Source organism: Trichogramma pretiosum, unplaced genomic scaffold (genome assembly GCF_000599845.2).
Source record: "Trichogramma pretiosum strain Unisexual culture from Peru unplaced genomic scaffold, Tpre_2.0 scaffold17, whole genome shotgun sequence".
Lineage (NCBI taxonomy): Eukaryota > Metazoa > Arthropoda > Insecta > Hymenoptera > Trichogrammatidae > Trichogramma > Trichogramma pretiosum.
This window is the reverse complement of record NW_019641225.1, coordinates 2,367,319-2,389,141: the sequence shown is the minus strand read 5'-3', so window position 1 is coordinate 2,389,141 and position 21,823 is coordinate 2,367,319. Positions and strand designations below refer to the sequence as shown.

At 39.6% G+C, this 21,823-nt stretch overlaps 2 protein-coding genes across 2 annotated transcripts; both read left to right on the top strand.

Annotated features, from left to right (window-relative positions):
* The first annotated feature begins 8,919 nt into the window (after positions 1–8,919).
* On the top strand, positions 8,920–10,469 carry LOC106649241 (GDNF-inducible zinc finger protein 1-like). The gene is made up of 3 exons (XM_014366544.1): positions 8,920–9,011; positions 9,085–9,199; positions 9,270–10,469. The coding sequence occupies exons 1-3, from the start codon at positions 8,956–8,958 to the stop codon at positions 10,203–10,205; spliced, it is 1,107 nt and encodes a 368-aa protein (XP_014222030.1). The 5' UTR covers positions 8,920–8,955; the 3' UTR covers positions 10,206–10,469.
* Positions 10,470–11,156: 687 nt separating this feature from the next.
* On the top strand, positions 11,157–20,752 carry LOC106649126. The gene is made up of 5 exons (XM_023458186.1): positions 11,157–11,214; positions 16,383–16,655; positions 18,609–18,801; positions 18,853–19,042; positions 20,288–20,752. The coding sequence occupies exons 1-5, from the start codon at positions 11,172–11,174 to the stop codon at positions 20,750–20,752; spliced, it is 1,164 nt and encodes a 387-aa protein (XP_023313954.1). The 5' UTR covers positions 11,157–11,171.
* The last annotated feature ends 1,071 nt before the right edge of the window (positions 20,753–21,823 follow it).

Sequence of the window (21,823 nt, the reverse complement as noted above, 5' to 3'; positions counted from 1 at the left end):
ATCGAACCATTTCACCGAAAATAAAATAATTTAAATTTTCAATGATTTTTTCTGAAGGCCTGAAGCACTCGAAAAATCTGAAAAAATTCAAGATTGTTCGGATTGTTGAAAAGTACCTTCATGAATTTTTTCAGATTTTTTAATAGCTTCAGGCCTTCAGAAAAAATATAGATAGAAAATGGACGTCTATAGGGGAGGAGGGGAGTAGGAGGGGGGAGGGGGTCCAAAATTTTGGTTTTGGCACTTTTTTATCATGTACTATAACATACCAAAATTTCAGGAAAATCCGTGAACCTCGCCCGCAGGTTTATTTGAAAAATTCTGAATCTGACCCATATATATATATTATATAATATATACATATATGTATATATATGTTTTTTTTTTTTTTTTAGAAATCGAAATCAGAAAAATTGGGGACGCAAGTCAACATATACTATAATTTACTGTTATAGTACTACTAATTAAGTAACCTCATATTTTTTGAGAAGTTTAAGACTTCATTGCAACTTTAATGTGCTATTTTTTGGTGGAAAAGAAAATTCGATTTTTCTTCAAATTTATTTTTGCACTTGTCGCATGAGTAATCTTTGCGATCTTCGTGGACCGTCTTTTGGTGTCTTCTAAAATTGCTTTGATCCCCAAACTTCTTCTCGCATTTGTCGCATGCATAATCTCTACGACTTTCGTGTACTGTGCTTTGATGCCTGAGTAAATGCGATTTTCGAACAAATTTCTTTTCGCACTTGTCACATACGAAATCTTTACGACCTTCGTGTGTCGCCCTTTGGTGGTTGACTAAATTCGATTTTTGTCCAAATTTTTTCTCGCAGTTGTCACATGCGAAATCTTTGCGACCTTCATGAGCTATTTTTTGGTGTCTTCTAAAATTGCTTTGATCCCCAAATCTCATCTCGCACTTGTCGCATAAATGATCTTTGCGACCTTCGTGAACTATCTTTTGGTGTTTGAGCAAATTATGTTCAAGTCCAAACTTCTGCTCACACTTGGTGCATGCGTAGTCTCTGCGACCTTCGTGAACCGTCTTATGGTGTCTTATCAATTTTGATTTCTCTCCAAATTTCCGGTCGCACTTGTCGCATGCGTAATGTTTGAATACGTCGTGTTCTATGTTTAGGTTGAAGAGTAATTTTTTCTCGCACTCGTCGCTGGGAAAATATTGCCGACCCTTGTGAACTGTCTTTACATGTCTGAGGAAATTATATTTATTTCTGAATCTCTTAGCACACGTTTCACATAAATACTCTTTGAAAACTTCGTGGAATATTTTTTTGTGCTTGAGTAAAGTTGATTTATTTTCAAATTTCTTCTCGCACTTGTTACAATTAAAATCTTTGCAATCTTTATGAACTAATTTTTGGTGCGTGATCAAACTGGATTTTTTCACAAATTTTTCGTCACACTTGTCACATGGAAAGTCGTTGCGATCTTTGTGCTTTGATAATAATTGGTGCCGACTCAAATTACTTCGAAACTCAAATTTCTTTTCACACTTGTTGCATGCATATTTTTTCTCTTCATTGTGATGTGTGTCTCGGTGTGTTATCATACTTGATTTTAGCGTAAATGACTTCTGACAAATATTACAAACGTATTTTTTCTCGTTGCAAACAGCAATGTCGGGTTCACTTGAATTATCTTTCGAGACAACTTTATCGAATTTCTCCTTACTTTCATCCATTTTGGTGACTAAATGAAACGTTGGATTCTATACTGTAAAATTAATCTTTTGGTATTGTGTCTTGTTTCGTAATGAAAGATAATATTCAAACTAATTTGTTTTCACTTCGAACATGATCAGTTTGTATTGAGGGACTATGTCTAAATCGCTTATGATACTATTGTTTATAACCAACTTACCTGTTATACATTATCTTTACAAATTTGAGTCAGATTAAAATTTTAACTAGGTGGGACAATTTTTTCGAGGAATTTTTTCAGCCCTCTAAAACTTAGTACTTTAAAATAACTCCTTGTAATATCATTAGATCCTCATACGGTATTTTATAAATAATGTCAAATTTTTATATGCATTCCAAAATTTGGCTGCCCCCCGCACAATGGGGTAGTCGACGTGCTCCGTTATCGCCACTGTTCGGTACGCAGCTAGTTATATTTTCTTGTCATGTAACCGTAGCTGAGATTATTTCTTGCGTTGCTATAGCCGTACAGAAACACGGCGCATCTCCGTCATAATAAGCCAGTACAAATGTAATAAGGCGAAGCAGAATCGATGACGAATTTCTTGCAAAAATCGAAAGTTTCGATCCGGAGTGCAAGACGAGCGAAGAGTCATAATCGCGCCTCGTGCGTGCGCGTGTGCTTATAATATTTGTTTTTTATGTTACACACCTCGCTATTATAAATTCGTCGAAACGAAATTGGAACGACGATGAAACATTAAATCGGTCACGTGTATCAGGGCAACATACGCGTCTCTCTCGAGTGTCATCATTTTTATTATATTTTTTCATAATTCACGACTTCTCAAACGATCTTGATTTTTTTCTCTTTAAACAGCTAGCTGACTATAGTATTCATTTGCAATCGATTTATCATCTCGCAAAGGTTGGCTTTCAGCTTCTACGCGTGAAAAGTACTTTTGAAAAATTTTCCAAAGGACAGCGACATAATTACAGTTTTAGTGTAAATAATTTAAACGAATATTTGTCCAAAACTATACAGACCACAAACGTAAACAGTATATAAACAAGAGTGACGGGGATGCACGACGCCGCAACGTGCTTACCGTGCACCGCATCGGAAGTACAATCGAGCCAAGCCCTAAACTTGCGTCTACAGCAATTTCACTCAAAAAAAAAAAAAACAACGACAATCATCGGCAATCATCGCACACGAAGTGGAAAAAGAAAAGCGGAACCGCAAAAATCATCATCTTTTGTGACATTCGTCTTTTTTTTCTCCCCTCTCTTTCGTTGCCGCGATCTTTTCCATCAAACTGCAGCAATGAGCCGCGCTTACGACCGATTTCATATCCTCAATCTGCCAAGTTGCCACTGCCGCGTGTGCACTAATGACAATAACCACGAGTATACACGTATACACGCGTATGTCGTTGTATGTACTACTACTATATAAACGACAAACGCGGCGGTGCGGCTTTGCAATCGCCTTGGCTCAGGGTAATTGAACGGGTACACACACACACACACACAAACACACATGCACACATGCACACGCACTCACTCAATCCATACACTCGAGAGTTACGCGTAATAGTGTTCTCTCTCTCTCTCTCTTTTGCTCTCTCGGATACACGTACATATACTTTCCATTTCTCGGTGTGCATGCACCGGTACGCTATATACGTATATAGTCGCGCGGGCTTGTGCTTTTTAACCAACGCTCGAGAGCACGTCGGCGCGTACGAGTACAGGTCATCCGCTTCCGGATTCGCGAGCTCTACTAGAGCCTCTCTCTCTCGTGAGCGCTCTGGGGGCTCCTTATATTCTATCTTGTACGATCTTTTTTCATTTATGCAATCGCGTTATACCCGCATGTGTATGTGTGCATAATATATATATGTGTGCGCGCGGTCCAATTGAAGTATGGAGCTCTTTATATACACACGTATTATATACGAGAAAAAAATTCACGTGCGTGTGTTTGTGCGAGCTTTACGATCGAGTATTATAAAACGTGGCTCGAACCTTTTATATAGCTCGAGTCGAGAAAAAGCGAAAAAAAAAGGTAAACTGACACTGACGGAGAAAGGTCGCGCGCAGCGTTATTGGCTCGCGATAAAAGCCCGAGTGAAATTTTCGTGGGAAGACCATAAATTACCCGGTATATATCCTGTCGATCGCACATGTCGTATGCATACATCGGTATATCTATGTGCTGCATGATGTATTAAGTATGAGCATCTTTCGTTGATTTATCGATCGGGCTTGAGCCAATTGCAGATCGATTCCATACGTGAATCGGAGAACCTCGTTACCGATCTTTCAACCGATCTTTTCGGTGCAAACCGAAAATTTTCAATGTCGTGCACCGAATGAGAGCACTCGCACTTGCATACAAACACACACATATGTACGTGTGTGGGTATACGTATGTGTGCAGCCGCTAACCGGTCGCGCGAGTGAAATCGGCAATCCGATTTTTCTGCACTCCATTTTCGTCGACGTCGTCACTGCTACTACTATACCGCGGCTGCTGCTCTTCCCGCGGAAATTTCGTCGAATTAGACGCACCGCGCGCTCACCTGCGGCGAATCTTTCGCGATCGAAGCGGCACCGCTTTCTTACGCAACGAATTTTTATAATATTTTTAATGTGTATCGCGAAGGAGAGTCACTCGTTATAATGTACGGTACCTCTTCACGGCGAAGATATGACGAGGTGCGTGCGAAATTTTGCATCGCAAAAAAAGAAAGTACTTTCTCATATAACAGCACGGATCGTCGTCGTATAGCGTCATATACACGCACAGACACACTCAGCACGCACATTCGTGCGAGGTGATCAATCATCGCATGAATTCTTATATGTACAGCAGCCTTTATACCCAATTTGTGTATAATACAACCGAATTCAAAAGCGTAGCGCGCGTAAAATTGTGACTTTCATAACCGTACACGTACTTCGAGTGTGCGCGAAAAAAAATAATACGACGACGCGGACGATTCCGGGGCCGCCTCGAGACACGATCCTCTTTAATCTTAATTTTTTTGCTGGAAACGGAAAAAAAAAATTGCGGGAAAAAGAAGGAGACGACGACGATGACGGCCCCCGCCGGTCGCGTGCTCGACCTCTTCTCTTCCTCTCCTTGTCGTCTAACCCACTTTATTCAATTAAAATCAGACACATTTCTCACGTGTGCGTTTACATTGGCATTTGTACAGTAGATTTGTAAGTGTGTGTGTATAAAATTACCACGCGATCGCGAGTCGCGTCGCAAGTGTATAAGTATACCACGCCACGTGTTCCCAATATAATACCTGCCGCGCGCGAATTAAATTCTCTCACTTTTTCTCTCTCTCTCTCTCTCTCTCTCTCTTTCACATGTTGTGTGTGTAGTGCGCTGCGACACATTCAAAAGCACTTTCATACGTGTGTGCGCGCGGCTGACTGTATGTGTATATATGGGGCCCCGTCGACGACGACGACGACGACGAGAGGTGGGAAAAACGGGCCCCTCGATCTCAACCGAGCGCGTGCTAGGCTGCAGCAGCCTAAGAAGGCCTCGACGCGAGCTTTAACAGACAGTTCGGGTCCGTTTGTTGTGCAAGCGAGTTGTCGGCGCGAGTCGATCGGTCGAGGTGTCGTCGTCGTCGGCGGCTGAAGATGAAGTGCTCGTGTCGCTATATTTATTAGGCCTGTATGTCGAGTTTTATGGTGTTTATGAAAAAATTAAAGAACAAAGTGTCGGGCTCATCGAAAAAGTTCATCGACTCGTCTTACGTATATATAAACAATCGGGAAAGGAATCGACCGAGCACGCCGGCCGAGTACCGGTCGCAATAATGCTCCAACGAGAATGCGGCAGCGTCATCGACTGCCTGCCCACCACAGCTTATACCATTGCCGCGCGAAGATTCCTCGTCTCGTTGTCGTCGTCATCTGCGCTATCCTGCTGCTGCTGAGCGTCAACGACGTCAGCGCCGAGGATGCTCGAGGTCAGCTTTTTTTTTTAAATAATTCTTACTTCGCTTGACTCCTCGAGGTTCATTTGTAGACATTAAGTACGTACTCGATTTCTCATAGCGGTCACTGGGTTATTGTATCGGGCTCGCGACTCGATCGAACGGCGCGAAAAAGTAAAGAAAGAGGAAGAGGAGGAGGAGGAGGAGGAGGATGCCGCGTATATTCGAGAATTCGGAAAGGAAAAAGGAGAGAAAAACGAGACGGGGCCGCGGCGCGAACGAGGTCAGGTCGCCTTACGTACATACATTTATATATACCATTTATATTATTAAAATTATGTGTGTACGTAAGATGAGTAATTTTTGTGATGTGTGAAAGTTTTACAAGTTTGTTTAGGACCTCGGCTCTCGAGAGTATAGAGTTTTCTTTCGGCCCGAAAAAAAAGCACAAACATATCGATACGCGCCTGTGTTATACACAGCTCGTTGCCGCCGCTGCTGCTGTCGTTCGATTGTACAGTATATACCGTTATTTTAAATGCTCATTGTGCCGGTGAGAGCTGTTTACATGTGTAATATATATTTATTATTATTATCATTCATCCTTATTTCTGCCTCGTTTTATTTTATGCAGAATTATGAATTGATATATATAATAAAAAAATTCACAACGGTATCATTATTTCTCTACGCGGCTCATTGTTTCCAGACAGAGAGAAAAAAATAGAGACAATTATAATTCATCGCATACGAGGCGGAAGTAGAGCCTCGGAAAGAAAGAAAGAACGAAAAAAATATCGTTCATTGGATTCCGCGTTTGTATTACGGCAAGCCAGCGAATTCGCTACACATGAAATTCCTCGGCGATGCAAGGGGGGTTACCCAACGATTACGTACGCATTTTTATTCAATTTATTTATTTATTTATACATGCAAAAATCGCATCGATGCTGGATCGCGAGTTATGTGTGTGTGCGGGCAAAAAGGCGGAAAAGGTGCGAGATCGATGATTATAACATTATCAGCTGAGAGCTGCTATATATATAAACGCGGCGAGATGTGTTCTCGAGTGCAGCGAGTATTGGCACGGTTATGCAAGTCCGCGTCTGTATTATATGCATGTATATATACGTATACACGCGTGAAAGAAAAACATACTCGAGGTTGTGTGTATTATATACTGCGCCTACTATATATGAGAGTGCGGCGCGTTTGTGCTTAGTAGACTGCAACATAACAACAACAGCAGCAGCACAACGTGTCTGTGTGTCGACTAATTATGCCGGCATAACACTTTTTTCTGCATAATAAATAAATAAGGAGCGCAGGGTATATAGCCGCGCCAGGCCGTAATGAAGCTATTCTTCTTTTTTTTTTTTGTTTCTTCTTGAACGAACTTCATAGAAATAACTCGAGTCGAAGTAAATTAATGTGTTTGAATTGAATCGAATTAAATTAATAAGTTTAATCGAATGATTTTTAGTAATTTTATTTAACAAGTATCATAGTGCCGGAAGTGAAATTTTAGGATTCATTTTCCATTTTGGTTGAATTTTCATTTTCATTTTTTAATACCTTTCAATTGAACTAATTAGTTTTTTAGACTTTATTTTTGTCGAGTTTCATTGAAGTTTAACTGACTAGCTATTTTAACACAGTTGCTCATCTATTGATTTAAAAAATAAATTATATTTTTGTATGAAAATTTTGAATGAAAATTATTTTAGATTTCATTTGATTTTATCATTAGATTTGTTGAAATGAGAGCTGTCACTTTCCTACCATGAGCTTTTTGATTCCATCGACAGATGGAGTGTCGTAAAATCGCAAGTGACAAAAAAACTTTTGATTAGTATATATATCGAACAATGGTGGTGATTTATTATATACTTTGAACAACTCACCAAGTAAAAATTGACAACGAGGCCAGACTATTTCGAAACTGAGAATAGCGTCGCACACTTCAAGCTCGAAGCTTCGAGCTGATAAAATACATTTACTCGCGCACACAGCCCACACACGCGAGAGCAGAAGCTTCCAAGCGATATCGTGCGTTTAATACACGCAAACGTCACATACGTATATAAAAGCCTTTGTGTTATTCTGGCGTATATACACAAATATTTGATGAAGAATGTATAAAGCGGGGAGTTGAACGGGGCATAAGAGGGCGGCCAGCTTCTCGGGCCGCGTGCGAACCTGATACATGTGTCGACCTCATGTTTCTTCAGCAATTATATATCATGCAAAGCGAGGCACCCCAGCAGGGGGGTCGTCCCTCCTTATTATTATTCTTTCTTTCTGTCTTTCTTTCTTTCCGCCGATAACTATAAGAAATTAATTCATTCAAATGAGTAAAACTCGTGAGTTTTACGCATACACGCGTTACAAGTGTATATACTTGTGTAAGCAAGCTTCTGCCGGCGCGCCGCTATATACATACAACGTAAACAAAACATGCCGTTTATATACGTGAATGTATGTATGTATATATAGCGGCGCGCTCGAGCTCCTCGGCGATGCTGAGCGCCTGATCACGAAACGCGAATTTTCGCCCGTTGACCGCGTTAAAAATTACTCGCGGGTCGCGACGATTCCGCGGAAACGTCTCTTCGATCGCGATAAGCTCGAAAAGTGTTATGAAAAAAAAAAACATTAAGAAATCATCGATGCGTGCTGAACAGCTGTTTGATGTATATCGCAATATATCTTATTGGTGGAGTGAACGAAAATATTTTATACGTCTTTGATTTGTCTTGATAATTTATGACATAATATCATTTAGTAATCATTATAATCATAATAATATAATAATAATTAATAATAATAATTATAATAATATTAATCATGATAATAATAGTTTCGAAGCTTTTAAAATCACGTAAAAATTCTTTTTCAAACATGTAATTTAAAATTTTTCGCTCGAATCTCTTTATTTTAACATTGAGCTTCAAATTAAAAGTAATATTAATATAACGTTTTAATTAACAAATGATTGTAAATTATAGCCAAAAGTCTTTGACGTAAAAGTCATTTGACTTGCTCTCAAATTATCATCTAGATTACAACTTTTACAGCAAAATAGACTACACAGGGTTGAAGTGCAAAAGCTTGCCATACATTTTTGATGCATAAAGATGATACAATTAATTGTATCATATATTAATTGTTTATTAGATAGAAATCTCTAGATTCTCTCTAATAATAAAATAATTTCGTTTTCTCGCATTTACATTGAATTTGAGTAAATAAATTTTCAAATCGCCTTATATAAATATTATTGTATTCGATGTTGGTTAACGTTAGTACAGAAAGATTAGTCTTGTATGGAATTTGATGGTAACAAGATGGACTCTTACAGTTTACTCAACGTTGCTGCGAGGTAATTTCCATTGTACAAGCGAAAGCATAAAAATATTGTAACATGGAAATTAAATTTATCGGATATTTTCCAGAATCAAAGACGAGCCCGTTGACGAGTTATTTACAGTGAATGATGGTCATGAAGTAACTGAAAAAACATCCACTATCCAAAACGTTCAGACCTTTACAATTAAGCAAGAGAATTCAGTGAGAATTTAATAATTTTATGCTATAGCTATCATGATATTTTTTTACAGAACTTTCGATTTTATGTCAGACTCACAGGTTTAAAAAATGTGATGAAACTCGAGAAAATGAACACGAAGATTTGCGGATCGAGCTCGAATGCCGCGAACAGAAACCTAAGTTTAATTCCGGGCTGAAAATTGAAGATAGTTCTGAAAATTATTTGCAGGATATGAGCAGACGCTGGACAGATGAAAACAATATTAAAAAAGAAAGTTTTGTAGAAGTGAAGAAAGAACCTGTGGAAGATGACCCCGATGACTTGGTGACAAATGACGATTTAGGTGGGCAAAAGAAATCGAGAACCAGCATTGATACGAGGCCTAAAGGTGCTACTTTTTCTTGTCATAAATGTAAAAAGACATTTAAACATAAGCCAAGTCTTAAACATCACATCAAATCAGTCCATGAAGGTATCAGATATCCATGCGATATATGTGGAACGAAATTTGCAACAAAGGGTAATCTCGAAAAGCACATGGATTCAGTGCATAATAAGATAACTCACCCATGTAATATGTGCGAAAAGACGTTCACAGCAAAGAATAATATCAAAAAACACATAGATTCGGTACACAGTAAAATCGCACATGCATGCGATATATGCGGAAAGTCATTTTCACAAAAGAGCTATCTGAAAATCCACATCGATGTAATGCATATTGATAATATCAAACATGCATGTGATATATGCGGGAAGAAATTTGCAGTCAAGTGTGGTCTCAAAAACCATATCGATGAGGTACACAACGGTGTCACACACGCATGTAATATTTGCGGAAAGTCATTCACAAGAAAAGGAAGTGTCAAAGGACACATTGACAAAATTCACCAAGGTGGCACCACTCATGCATGCGATATTTGTGAAAAGAAATTTATGTATAAGAGTAGTCTTAATTGGCACGTAAAATCGTCCCATCGCACCACATTAACTGAAAAGACAGAAAATTGTCAAAATGCAAATTGATACAATGCCTAATGGCGTTAATTACATATCGTAAAAATATCGAGTTAGAAAAGCAAATTCATCGACAGCAGATGTTTTGTAAAAAAATTAAAATATTAACGAACGCATCGATGCAGCATTGGGGAACCAAGGACGGTTATCCGTACATTTTTTTAGCAGATTACATTTTCCCTAGAATATAGAAAATTGGACGCAAATTTGAATGAATAGTTCAAATAAAAATAGAGCTCATAAATGTAGGTTTTTTTGTATTATAATTTTACATTCGTAAAGTAGATTGGACAATGTACAAAATTTTAAATAGTATGTATCAATAAAGCTTTTGATAAAAAACAGTTTTGCAAGTTTAAATAAGAATTCAATTTTTTTTTAAAACCTTTACATCTCTTAAAAATAAGTCAATATTTATGGCAAATTGTATTCTCGTAAGAGTAAACTTGGCTAAAGTCAACTTCGTCAATCATTTAAATAACCATCGCGAGGTGCGATCCAATCAATTCTTTCGAAAGATCGATTTCCGCAAAATTCATCGTTGCGTGGATGAAAAATACACGCGTGAGCGCGTAACGAACCTTGCTAATGGTTTTCACCGCGATTTTAACGGCAGGTCGTATTTTTTACTTTACTGCTCACTTTGTACGTGTACGATCAGCAGCAGCTATGTTACTGCTTTACCAGTGTAGCGAACGCTCGAATACGTGCGAACGTTATTTATATCCGCGCCGTTATATACCAACGTAAACGATCCAATCAATTTGTGCGCGGCGGCTCTTATCAATTGCGCAATCGATAACATAATATCTAACGCACTGTAATGTCGATAAAAATATAAATCCTCGTCGATTCTCTCTAATTTCGTCGTTTTGTTGTGCAGTGTCGGAGCTCATACGCGACTGGGCGCCGCTGGTGTGGCTGGCGCCCGGCGAGCGATTCCTGCCGCTTGGGGTGCCCGAGTTTCTCGACAACATGCAGGCCGACGACGACTACCTCAAGACTCGCCTCAGTCTGCGTGAGTATATGCAATGATAATAAAATAATAATAATAATGATGTAAAACCATTCATGGCAAATTACATTGGTCGTTACAATCACGAGCCTTTATATCAACGTCGTGTACTTTCGAGGCGATGTTTATGCGTGCGACGACAATTTCGATTTTACTCGCTGGGCGCGGATGAAAGTTTTATTCCATACATACGATTGAATTATATCACATTTCGTTTAATTAATTATTCGCGACACGCGCTATTAAATGTACAGGATTGACATACGTCGAGATCAAGTGCTCCAATTTATATATATATTACAGCTCCGCGCACGACTGCGATCTCAAGAGGTTGTGGTGGTGGTAGCGATCGGAATCGCGTGATCCAGAAATCGAGTTTACGCGCCTGTATATCGGCTGCTGCTGTTGCTGCGTTTGACCTGCAATACTATGTATGCTGTAGGATAAAAATCGGCACGCGCGCGTATACACGAGTAGGATAATTAGCGATCGTCGCGCGGATCGAGCTTTTAGCGTTGATTCACGCGAACGTGTTAATGGTTATATACGATACGTGGCTATATGTAGCATGTATACGGAAACATTTTGTATGTATACAGCGGAGACATACTCGACCCACATATCGCTCCGACGGTGGCTTCGTTTATATGGATATGATATAGCTTTCGCCTTCCGCTCGCGCCTACTACATACTTGATCGGTATTATATGTGCGGCGTTGAAAATATTTACGTTCGAATTAATGTAACAGTGTAAGAAGTTTCTTTACCTCTACGTAGATGTGTTCAAAGTCATGAAGTAAACGAATTAAAATTAATGTATTTTAAATGAATACTTTGACACGTACTAATAACCGTAAACTTTGATGTAATTTGATGCAGAAAACATCAGTATCGATGAAAGAAAAAAACATCCTGCACCGCTTGCACTTGTTTTTGGGTACGAAAAGTCCGATTACGTTATTATTCTTTCACGTATGGATGTAAGAATAACTTATTAGTTCATTTAAAATTTGAAGTATCAAATTGTGAATTGTTTTTTTGATTTCAATAATATCACAGCCGTGTAATTGACATTAATTAACCAATTTCTCACCAGTTATTTTTTTAGTTTTCTCAAAAACCATTTTTATCGTCCCTCATTTGTTCTTCAAATGTCTTTAAAAATTGCGTATGCTATGCAACGTTCAAGATTGAAAAAGAAGACCTAGAATAAAAATTGGAAATGATGAAAAAAGCTTTGAAATTTGAAAAAAAATGCCAAATAAATGTTTCGTAATAACTTTTTATTCGGAGTTGATCATTTTTATATTTGAGACTGACAAAAGCACAGAGGCGAACGAGTCTCCAACATTTTTTAAAACTTTTCCCGAACATCGTGCAGAAGGTAGGTTGAGTCATAATTTTTAACTCGGTGCTAGGGCTTATTCAGCCATTTGTGAGTAGCGCTGTACGTGTTCTTGGCGGGCCGTGCCCTGTTCTCTCTGAAATGTTATTCAAAGCGGTCGAATTGGTAGCCCATCAGAAAAATGTTGCTTAATCGTAGTATTTTATGTATGCCATTACGATGAAGATGACTAAGGCTAACGGAATGACGGTGAAGACAGTATAGTAATAACGAATATGAGGCGGCGCTATTAATTCCGCGAGTATGAGTAAACGCCGCCAGCACGAGGTTTGGCCCGAAGCAGCCAAGCAGATACGCCACAAATCCTCGTTCTCCAGCTCGTCGATGATCATTTCGCAGCAGAGGATCGGCAAACGGTAGCGCGTGAGCTCCAAGAAAGAGTCCAGCGCCCATCGCCGGAAAAATCTCCTCGATACTTTTTCGCGCAGATGGCAAGCTAGAGTCCCTTCGTACTCGCAGGGGAGCACCCACAATTTTTTCGAGCGCGCTAAATCGAAGTAGTCCCCGTACGTGAGCGACCGCGACCGGATAAAGTCGTAGAGCGACACAGGTTCCGATGACTCTTCGGCTTCGCTCGCTGTTTCCTCCTCGTCGTCATCTTCATCGTCTTCATCGTCATCCAAATATCGATCGTGGATAGACCGATCTAAATTTATCATGATCTTTTTCGCTATACTCTTGAACTCCTCGTCGTTGAACAAATATTTTTCAACATCCACCGACTGCTTGAAAAATCTGTAATAACCGATCAGTTTCAATACCGGATGCTTGTAAAATCCATAATAACCGAACAATTTCATTATCTGCAAGGCGGCGCTTCTGTTGAATTCGTATCCGCTTCTCTCGAGACTATCAAGGATGGCCGGCAGACCGGACGCCATTTCCAATAAAGAATTGTTATCGTACCAACCAATACCCAATTGCCCGCTAAAGTCTTTGGCAGTCGGAAAAACGAAGCTAGACAGATCAGCGCCGTGATCCAAGAGTAGGTCGACGATTTTCGGCTCGAGCGTCAACACGGCCCAATCCAGCGGTGTCCGGCCGTCCTCGTCTCGGGCGTCGAGCCGCACCCGCTGATCGAGTTGGTCGTTGATCTCGAAGAATATCTCCGTCATGCGCTCGTGTCGAAGGCAAACGTGCAGAGGTGTTCGTCCGCTATCGCGCCCTAAATTGGGGTCCGCGCCTCTTCGCAGCAGCAACTCTACCAGTTTCATGTTGCCGGCCTCCAGAGCATAGAGTAGCGGTGTACCACCCAACTTTCCCCGAGCATCGACTCGCACCGTTTGATTCATTTCGTCGCTGATCTCGAAGAAAATCTTCGCTGAGCTTTCATCCCATTTCTGGCAAATTAAGTGCAAAGGAGTCAATCCAAGCTCGTCGGCCAGATTCGGATCGGCGCCTCTTCTCAACAATAATTCGAACGTCTTTTTAGCCTTGTTCAGAACCGCCAACATTAGGGGCGTTCGACCCTTCTTGTCCCGAACATCGACCTGCACCGAGCGATGTTTTTGGTCGCAGATCTGGAACAACAACTTCGCAAACTCATCGTCGTCGTTGTTGCACACGAAGTGCAGAGGCGTCCGTCCTTCCTTGTTGGCCAAGTTCGGGTCGGCGCCTCTCCGCAGCAGCATCGCGAGCACGCCCGGCAGGCGTCGAGCCGTGGCCAAGTGCAGCGCGGAATCGCCCGTTTCCGGCACGAGGCGATTGACGTCCAGCCGACGCAGCTCGAGAAATCTCCCGACGGCCTCGTGGCAGCCGAATTTGCAGGCCGCGTGGAAATGCGTAAAGCCGGAATCGTCGGCGTAATTCCAGTTATCGTATATGATCAAAAGATCGCGGATCACGTGACTTCTGTCGTCGAACAAGTGTCTGGCGGCGTGATGTATCGGTGTGGTGCGACGCAACGATGGCCTGCCATTTTCATCGAGGTCGGGCTCGTCTTTGTAACCGCAGCGAGACACGAACTCGACGAATGCCTGTCCTGCAGTCCCAGGCCAAAGTTGCGTCCTTACCTTCGTGTAATATACAGACCAGGTGAGAAGACACTCGATTTTTTTCTTACCCAAAATGTCCCGGAGATTTGGAAGTTGTCCCCTCCAATTTATGATTAAGGGATACAGTGTATCAAGAAGTAAAAATCGTCTGTCTATGGGCCAATTAATAAACCCTACGTAATTCATCTCTTTAATTGTGATCTTCAAACTGTTTATCTGTCTTTGTTGTAAATTATCCCCGTTTTCGTCCATCATTTTTGGGCACTCACACACACACACGATCACAGCCACTTATAACTTTAAGATATTTTTTATTTTCTGTCGTAGGAACAAAAATCAATCGCTACGATCGATGCGATCCTTTTTGACTACTTACGCCGTCGGTGTCGTAACGCGTACTGACTATACACTCACTGTACGACCTTGACACATACATAAATGAAGCTACAAGAGATGAAAGTAGCTACGCAGCGTAGGAGTCAATTTCGGAAACGATTAGAAAGTGTCAGTGGAGTTAGCTCGTGAACATAACATATGTTGCGATCGTAGCAATAGAACGTGACTGGGCATATGCATCTCCCCGAACTTCTCTGGACGTTTACTTTTTGATCTTTACCATATTAAAGCGACTCCTATAATAGTATACTTGTATGAGTATACTGTGTACGTCGTTGGACCGAGTGACCCACGAGGACACACACATATAAGTGGGAAAAGCAGAGATAGACGACGTTATATAGAGGCGTTTTAATTAAGATGCTTCATTGGATTGAGTGCGACTGTGACCAATGCGACTTTCGGCCCTCTATCGATGGAGCCAAATATACATTTGAACTTTTTTACAGAATCATGCTAAGATCATACTTTTTTTTGTCTAGGCAAGGTGTTCTAATTTCGTTTTTGCTTTTACGAAATACGATTATTTAACTGTTCAATGCGTTGTCCATAAAATTAGAAATGTATGACCTTCATACTTCACTGATACAATTTTTTTATATTTGGGAGCGAAATATATTTGGCTTTTGCATCAATCGATCTTATCGATTATATTTATGAACGAAGAATTTATTTTATTCTTGTGCGACTCGGTTGGCTATATTTTTGAACGTTAAAGAAAATATTGAGCCAGTTTTCAAACGAACAAAATTTTCTCATTCGTAAAACTATGTACTTTTATAGAAAATTAGAATCGATCGGTTAAATTAATTGTCCGATGTCTTGCGTCGTTCGTGAGATACGAGCGAAAACCTTTTTCATCCTCGACTTACAGTCTGACGCTGGGGATGCAAGTCAAAAATAATTTGATTGTATATAATTTGAATTTCTATAAGCCAAAAACATCGAATATCCAAAACCATAAATAATGATCATGCATTCCTTTAATTGTGCTTCGATTTATATAATTATTTTTACTTTGCCACTTGCAGATTCATAGACATACTGGTGCTCGCCATCTGGTGGTAGATGCTGGATTCAATGATTGAATTTTCATAAAATTTTTTGTCCAACTTAGACGAAACTAAATCGTTATTAAAGCATTAATTTTCAATCGAAATGTTTAAATTCGAGAATAGAGTTAAATGTTTTTCGTTCAGATTACTTAACAAAATAAATCCGAAATTATACATTTATTTTGAACGAAGATCTCGTGTAAAAATACCTTTCATAAAATTCAATATATCGATTGCTTCAATTTTAATTTCTGACTTTGTATCACATCTGCTTACATCTTCATCTTTTTTCAACGATCAATCTTTGTTTTTACCAACAGAACTGCTGCTGCAGAACAAATCGTCGTTCCTGCACGGCCGCCGGCCAGCCGGCGAGGTGCCGATCTACGCCCTGGTAAAGAACTGCCTGCAGGGCAGCCGCCACCGGGACGAGCACTTCTACTTCAAGAACACGCAGGACGATCACGTGCACGACGACCCGACTAAGAAGACGACGACGACAACATCGAATTTTGCCGGACTTTCGAACGAGCTGCTGCCGTTATTGCCTGCAGTGTCGCCGTCGTCGATCGAGACCAATAACGTCCTAGCCGGTGAGAGAAATTAGCATACAGTATGCACGGTGAAAGTCGAACTTCTTTTATTTTACTTTATTTTATTTCATTTTTTCTTCGCGTATGTATGGAGATACTTTACAATATATATTCCGAAATGTGTAACGCGCACGTGTTTGAGAATCGATAGAAATAAATATATGCGCCGATCGATGCAAATTGAATTCACATGCTCAATTAAGCGCGCTTCGCGCATGGCCGAACAGAATTCCGTTCATAACGAGCATACGTATGCGATTCGGACAGCTGATTCGAGTTCGATATCCTACTTTGGGACTGAGTTGTGTGTGTGTGTGGGTATATACGACCGAGTGCACATCGGATCGCGATTCAATTAGATTTCATTGCCTTGTTAAATGCGCACTTATTCCGTGTATCGCGTTAAAGAATGAGCTCGAAAGCACGTGTATCGCGAGATCAAATTGAACTTGGCATTTCCTACTTACTGCATCCGCAGTTTTCGTACATTATCCGACTACCGATCGTTAGTTTTAACCTTGTTAGAAATGCTTGACATCAATAACGGCCTAATGATTAAAAAATGACTATTTAGAATGTTTTAAAATACATTATCATTGATCGACTTTATTTTGGAAATTTTTCTGATGAAATTATGTTAAATATTAAGCGCATTTTGAATGACACGAGAATAACAGTTTTATTGTCGTAAAAAATTGAGATGAGTTTTTGAGCATTTTGGTATGACAATATTACTTTGAGATTCCACCACTAGGTAGCGAGCACCTTTATTCCAGTAAATCTGCAAGTGGCAAAGTCAAAATAATTGTATAAGTTAAAGCATGGTTTTGGAACCAATTAGTCAAAGGCTTTCGACTGGTTATGGATATTTTAAATCAATTGATATTTTAAATCAATTGATATTTTAAATCAAATTTAAAAAATTAAAAGTATCTAATATAAATATGTATCCATCGCAATTGGCAGGAATTCTATAGAACATATTCTCAAATATAGTTATTATGTATAAGTCTAAAAACTCTATTATGATCAATCAATTTTTTCGTTGGTCAAAAACTATACATTTAAAATTGAGCTTTTCTACCAGAGTAAAGTGTACGATATTACATGTAGACTTTGCAGATTATACATAGAAACACTTCTCTTGGAATTATTTTCAGATGTAGCGAATAACTCCGTAAAAATTCCAAATTCCACAAGTAAATTGCTTAATTATCATTGTTTATAATGAAACTATTTTCAAGTTTCGACAAGTACAAGTATACACATTTTTAAATTACTTCAAAGAAAGTAAAATAAAGTTTAATTTAATTCGAGCTTATTTGTATGCATACTACTAAAGCTTCCGTCAGTTGAACTGTGCCGCGACTCTCATTAGACTCAGTTCACAGGAAATATCACACTTCTCATTCCTATATACACACACTCGGAGGCTCGTCGTGGGCTCGACCTTTTTTAAATGCCTCGCCGTATTTAAAGGTCCATCCATTTAAAGAAACTCCGGGCGAAATCGCTCTACGACGATATTAAGAACCCGCGCAAAGTACGTCGCGATCACACACGAATCTCCGCAGCCAGAAGTTCCTGCAGAATTTCCTGCAGAGCTTCCTGCAGAACTGTCCACGTGAACGCGTGCGGATATTTCTGCAGAAAACGAAAGTTTCGATCAGGAGCGCAAGACGAGCGAAGAGTCGTACATCGCCGGCCCCGCGGCGATCCCGCGGCGAATGCGTGTGCTCGATTATATACATACATTATATATAGCTATGTACATTATTATACAGTGTATAACTCGCTCTTTTATACACCGCAGTACTATATACATTCGTCGAAATAAAATCAGAGCAATGAAGAAACATTAAATCGTCGCTCGTATCAGGACAACATATGTGCGTCTCTCTCTCTTACTTAAGCGTCACCATTTTTTCACATACGTGTGTCTAAAATTTGCAGGCAGCCAGGAGCTCTTGGACGGCAACTCTTTGTCACCCGGTCGACGTCTCGTGCGTAGTCGTCCCGTCTTCACCCCGTCCGCGCCACCCTCGGACCTGCCCGTCGTCAAACCCATCAGTAGCAGCAGCAGCAACAATCCAGGCCTCGCCAGGCCCTACGACCTGAAACGTCGAAAATTGAAGAAAAAACATCAGCAGCAGCAGAAGCAGGACAGCAACAACAAGCAGCAGCTGCTGCTGCTACAGGACAAGCTGCACTTCCACGTGACCTACTGGATGTTCTATCCGTTCAGCGAGGGCAAAGCCGTGTGCGTGCTCGATCTCGGCTTCCTCGGCAGCTGGCCCATACCCAGCCTCGGTGGCGTCTGTCTCGGCAAGCAGCGCGAGTACGGCAGCCACGTGGGCGATTGGGAGCACGTCAGCCTCTATTTTAAGGTAAATAAGAGAGGAAAAACGTAGACAACGTGTATCGTTTGTAATGCATAGTTCCTCGATACGTCGATTCTCCGCGGCTTATATCGATGACACACATTTAAGAATAAGTACCCGTGCGCGCACTTCCATTCTTTCCCCTCAAGCCTTTTCTTCTATTTCCAATTTTTGATAAAAGCTGCCGTGCGCATTGTCTTTGAAATAAAGAGTAAAAAAAGTCTCGCAGTAGTGCATTGGAAATTCCATTTCTTTTTCTATCTAGGACACATTGAGTTGGCTCTGTGGAAATTGAGTGTCTAAAATCTGATCTTTTATTTCGATTCGAACAATTTTTAGATTCCGTATAATATGCACTAAAAATGACAAAATGCAGCATCATCAAAATTATTGATGACATCTTTGATTGTCTCAAAATTTTCAGAGTAAAAAAAGTTCACAACGAGTAATTACTGGCTCTGGAGACTCAATGAGGAGATTCGGAAGTTTTTCTTTATATCGCAATGTTCGAGATGTAGCTTTTAGAAATACTTGTGTAGTTGTTGCAATCAATCTATTGGCATTATCGAACGTGTAGCGGAAGCTATACTCTCATTTACAAGTATTTGAATATTGGAAACTTAACGATGTAACTGTCTCTATTTGTAAAAATTTTATTAAAAATTGTGAAAACGTGGAAAAATATTTGAAAATATGGAAAATATGCAAAATACAAAAATTAGTGAAAATATAAACTAAAAGAATGTAAAAGAAAAAAATAAATTTAAATTTATAAGTAAGGCCCTAATTACATGAGTTTAAATTAAAATCTGAGAATAAAAATACAAAAGTATTTTAAAGATTTTAGAAAATTGTGTATAAATTTTATAATTTTTTTAAAAACATTAATCATTTTATAAACCTTTTGTAAGCTTTTAAAACTTTTTACGTGTCCAAAATCCAACTTTTTTTTAAGTTCATAAAAGTGTATAAGGTTAATGTGGGTATTTTCGCTCATGTATTTATATTCACTCAATAATTAATATTAACGATCTAATTTAAGATAAGAAAATTTTTCTTTTTGAATTGGTCGTATTGAGCTGAACATGTTTAACATAATTACATAATTGAGCGAAAGTAGAGGCTTAGCTGAGCGAAAACACCCACAATGACCTTACAGGTTTTTCTTACTACTATTCTACTAATTATTCGAAAATTCGATATCCGTCGAGGTCTATATAGAAAAATAACTTTTCTTTTTTCTCTTCGCAGGGCAAGGATCACCCTCTGGCCATGTACGTCTCGGCCCACGACGCAGGCGCCTTCTATCGCTACGAGCCGCGCGCCAACACGTTCCTCTTCGAGTCCCAGGAGACGCGCAAGGGCATCTTCCAGAAGCCCAACTTCCCGGAGCGCGTCTACACGGCGGAGGGCTCGCACCCGGTGCTGTTCAGCGCTCGCGGCTCGCACGGCCTCTGGACCGCCCCGGGCAAGCACAAGTTCGTCCGACTGCCGAGGCTGTACGACGAGAGCGGCTTCGGCACCGCCTGGCCGACCTGGCACAAGCTCGAGCTGCTGTCGGTCAAGGATCTGATGCCCGGCTGGATGAGCTTCACCGGCAAGTGGGGCAATCCCAAGAGCAACTGTCATCCGTTGGCCAGGCTCGGCTTCAACATATGCGAGTTCGTCGACGGACCCACCGGCATACCCATGAAGAAGAATAACTTCAGATGCTGATCACGCGTCTGTCTGTCTGTAGATAGCTTTTCGTATGTTATTAAGTATGTGAGAATGACTTCGTCGCTTGTCACATCGTTTGTACATTTTTTTTCTATGTTCGAGTTCGAGAAGTGTCATATTTTCCTCTTTTTTTTTTTTTGATAAACGTAAAAAATTTCCTTTTAATTGCACAAATTGCGATTGAGAAACTGTTTCTATTGCTTGTTGATTTTTTTTTATACTCTAATGATAAGGATAAGTACAAACGTGAAAAGACTGAATAAAGCGTGTGAAACGTCGCGATTGTTGATATTTTGATACTCGTTGATAAGGATTTTTTGGATGGTAGGATAGATGCAATCATTACTATCTATTTTTTTAATATAATAATTGTTATTCAAAATAAAGAGAGTCTAATAAACGTCTATCTTTTTAATATAATTCAATACTTTTTATTCTTTCAGAATTTTTCTCTAAAATAAAAGTAATAATATTTTTCACAATTCGCAACTATGATATAAGAATTATGCATCGTGATAATGATTTGTACACAATATAAATAGAGTTTGAGATTTTGTATACTTGAATATAGATTCGATGTTAGATCGAACAGAACGCATGTAATCTCGAAACTTTTATCTATTGTATCGTTTTAATATTTTGGCATCAATGATAATGATCGTTTTAGGAGTTAACACTGCGTGTTACATTATTAACAGTTAGAAAAGTATTTTATTTTTTTCTATTCCGAAATAGCGCTACAATAGATAGTCCATTTTTTTTGGTTTTAGCAGCAACAAGAGCGATTTTTTAGATTAGAAAAAAGCCTCGGTATATTGAATACTGATTATTGCACAGAAAGTACATTTATAATACATCTTTCCGCTGAACAAGATCGAAAGAAGTTCACATTATTTTTATCTCAACGTTTTTAAATGCAGACAAATGCCTCGTGAAAACGTCATTTTTCTCTTTCTTCCTTTTTTTTCTCATTATTATTATTATTATTAAATTCTAATACAAAAGTGGTCCTTCAATTTTTTTTTTGTAAAAAGGCCTTCGATGCTATAATTGAACCATGTCACCGCG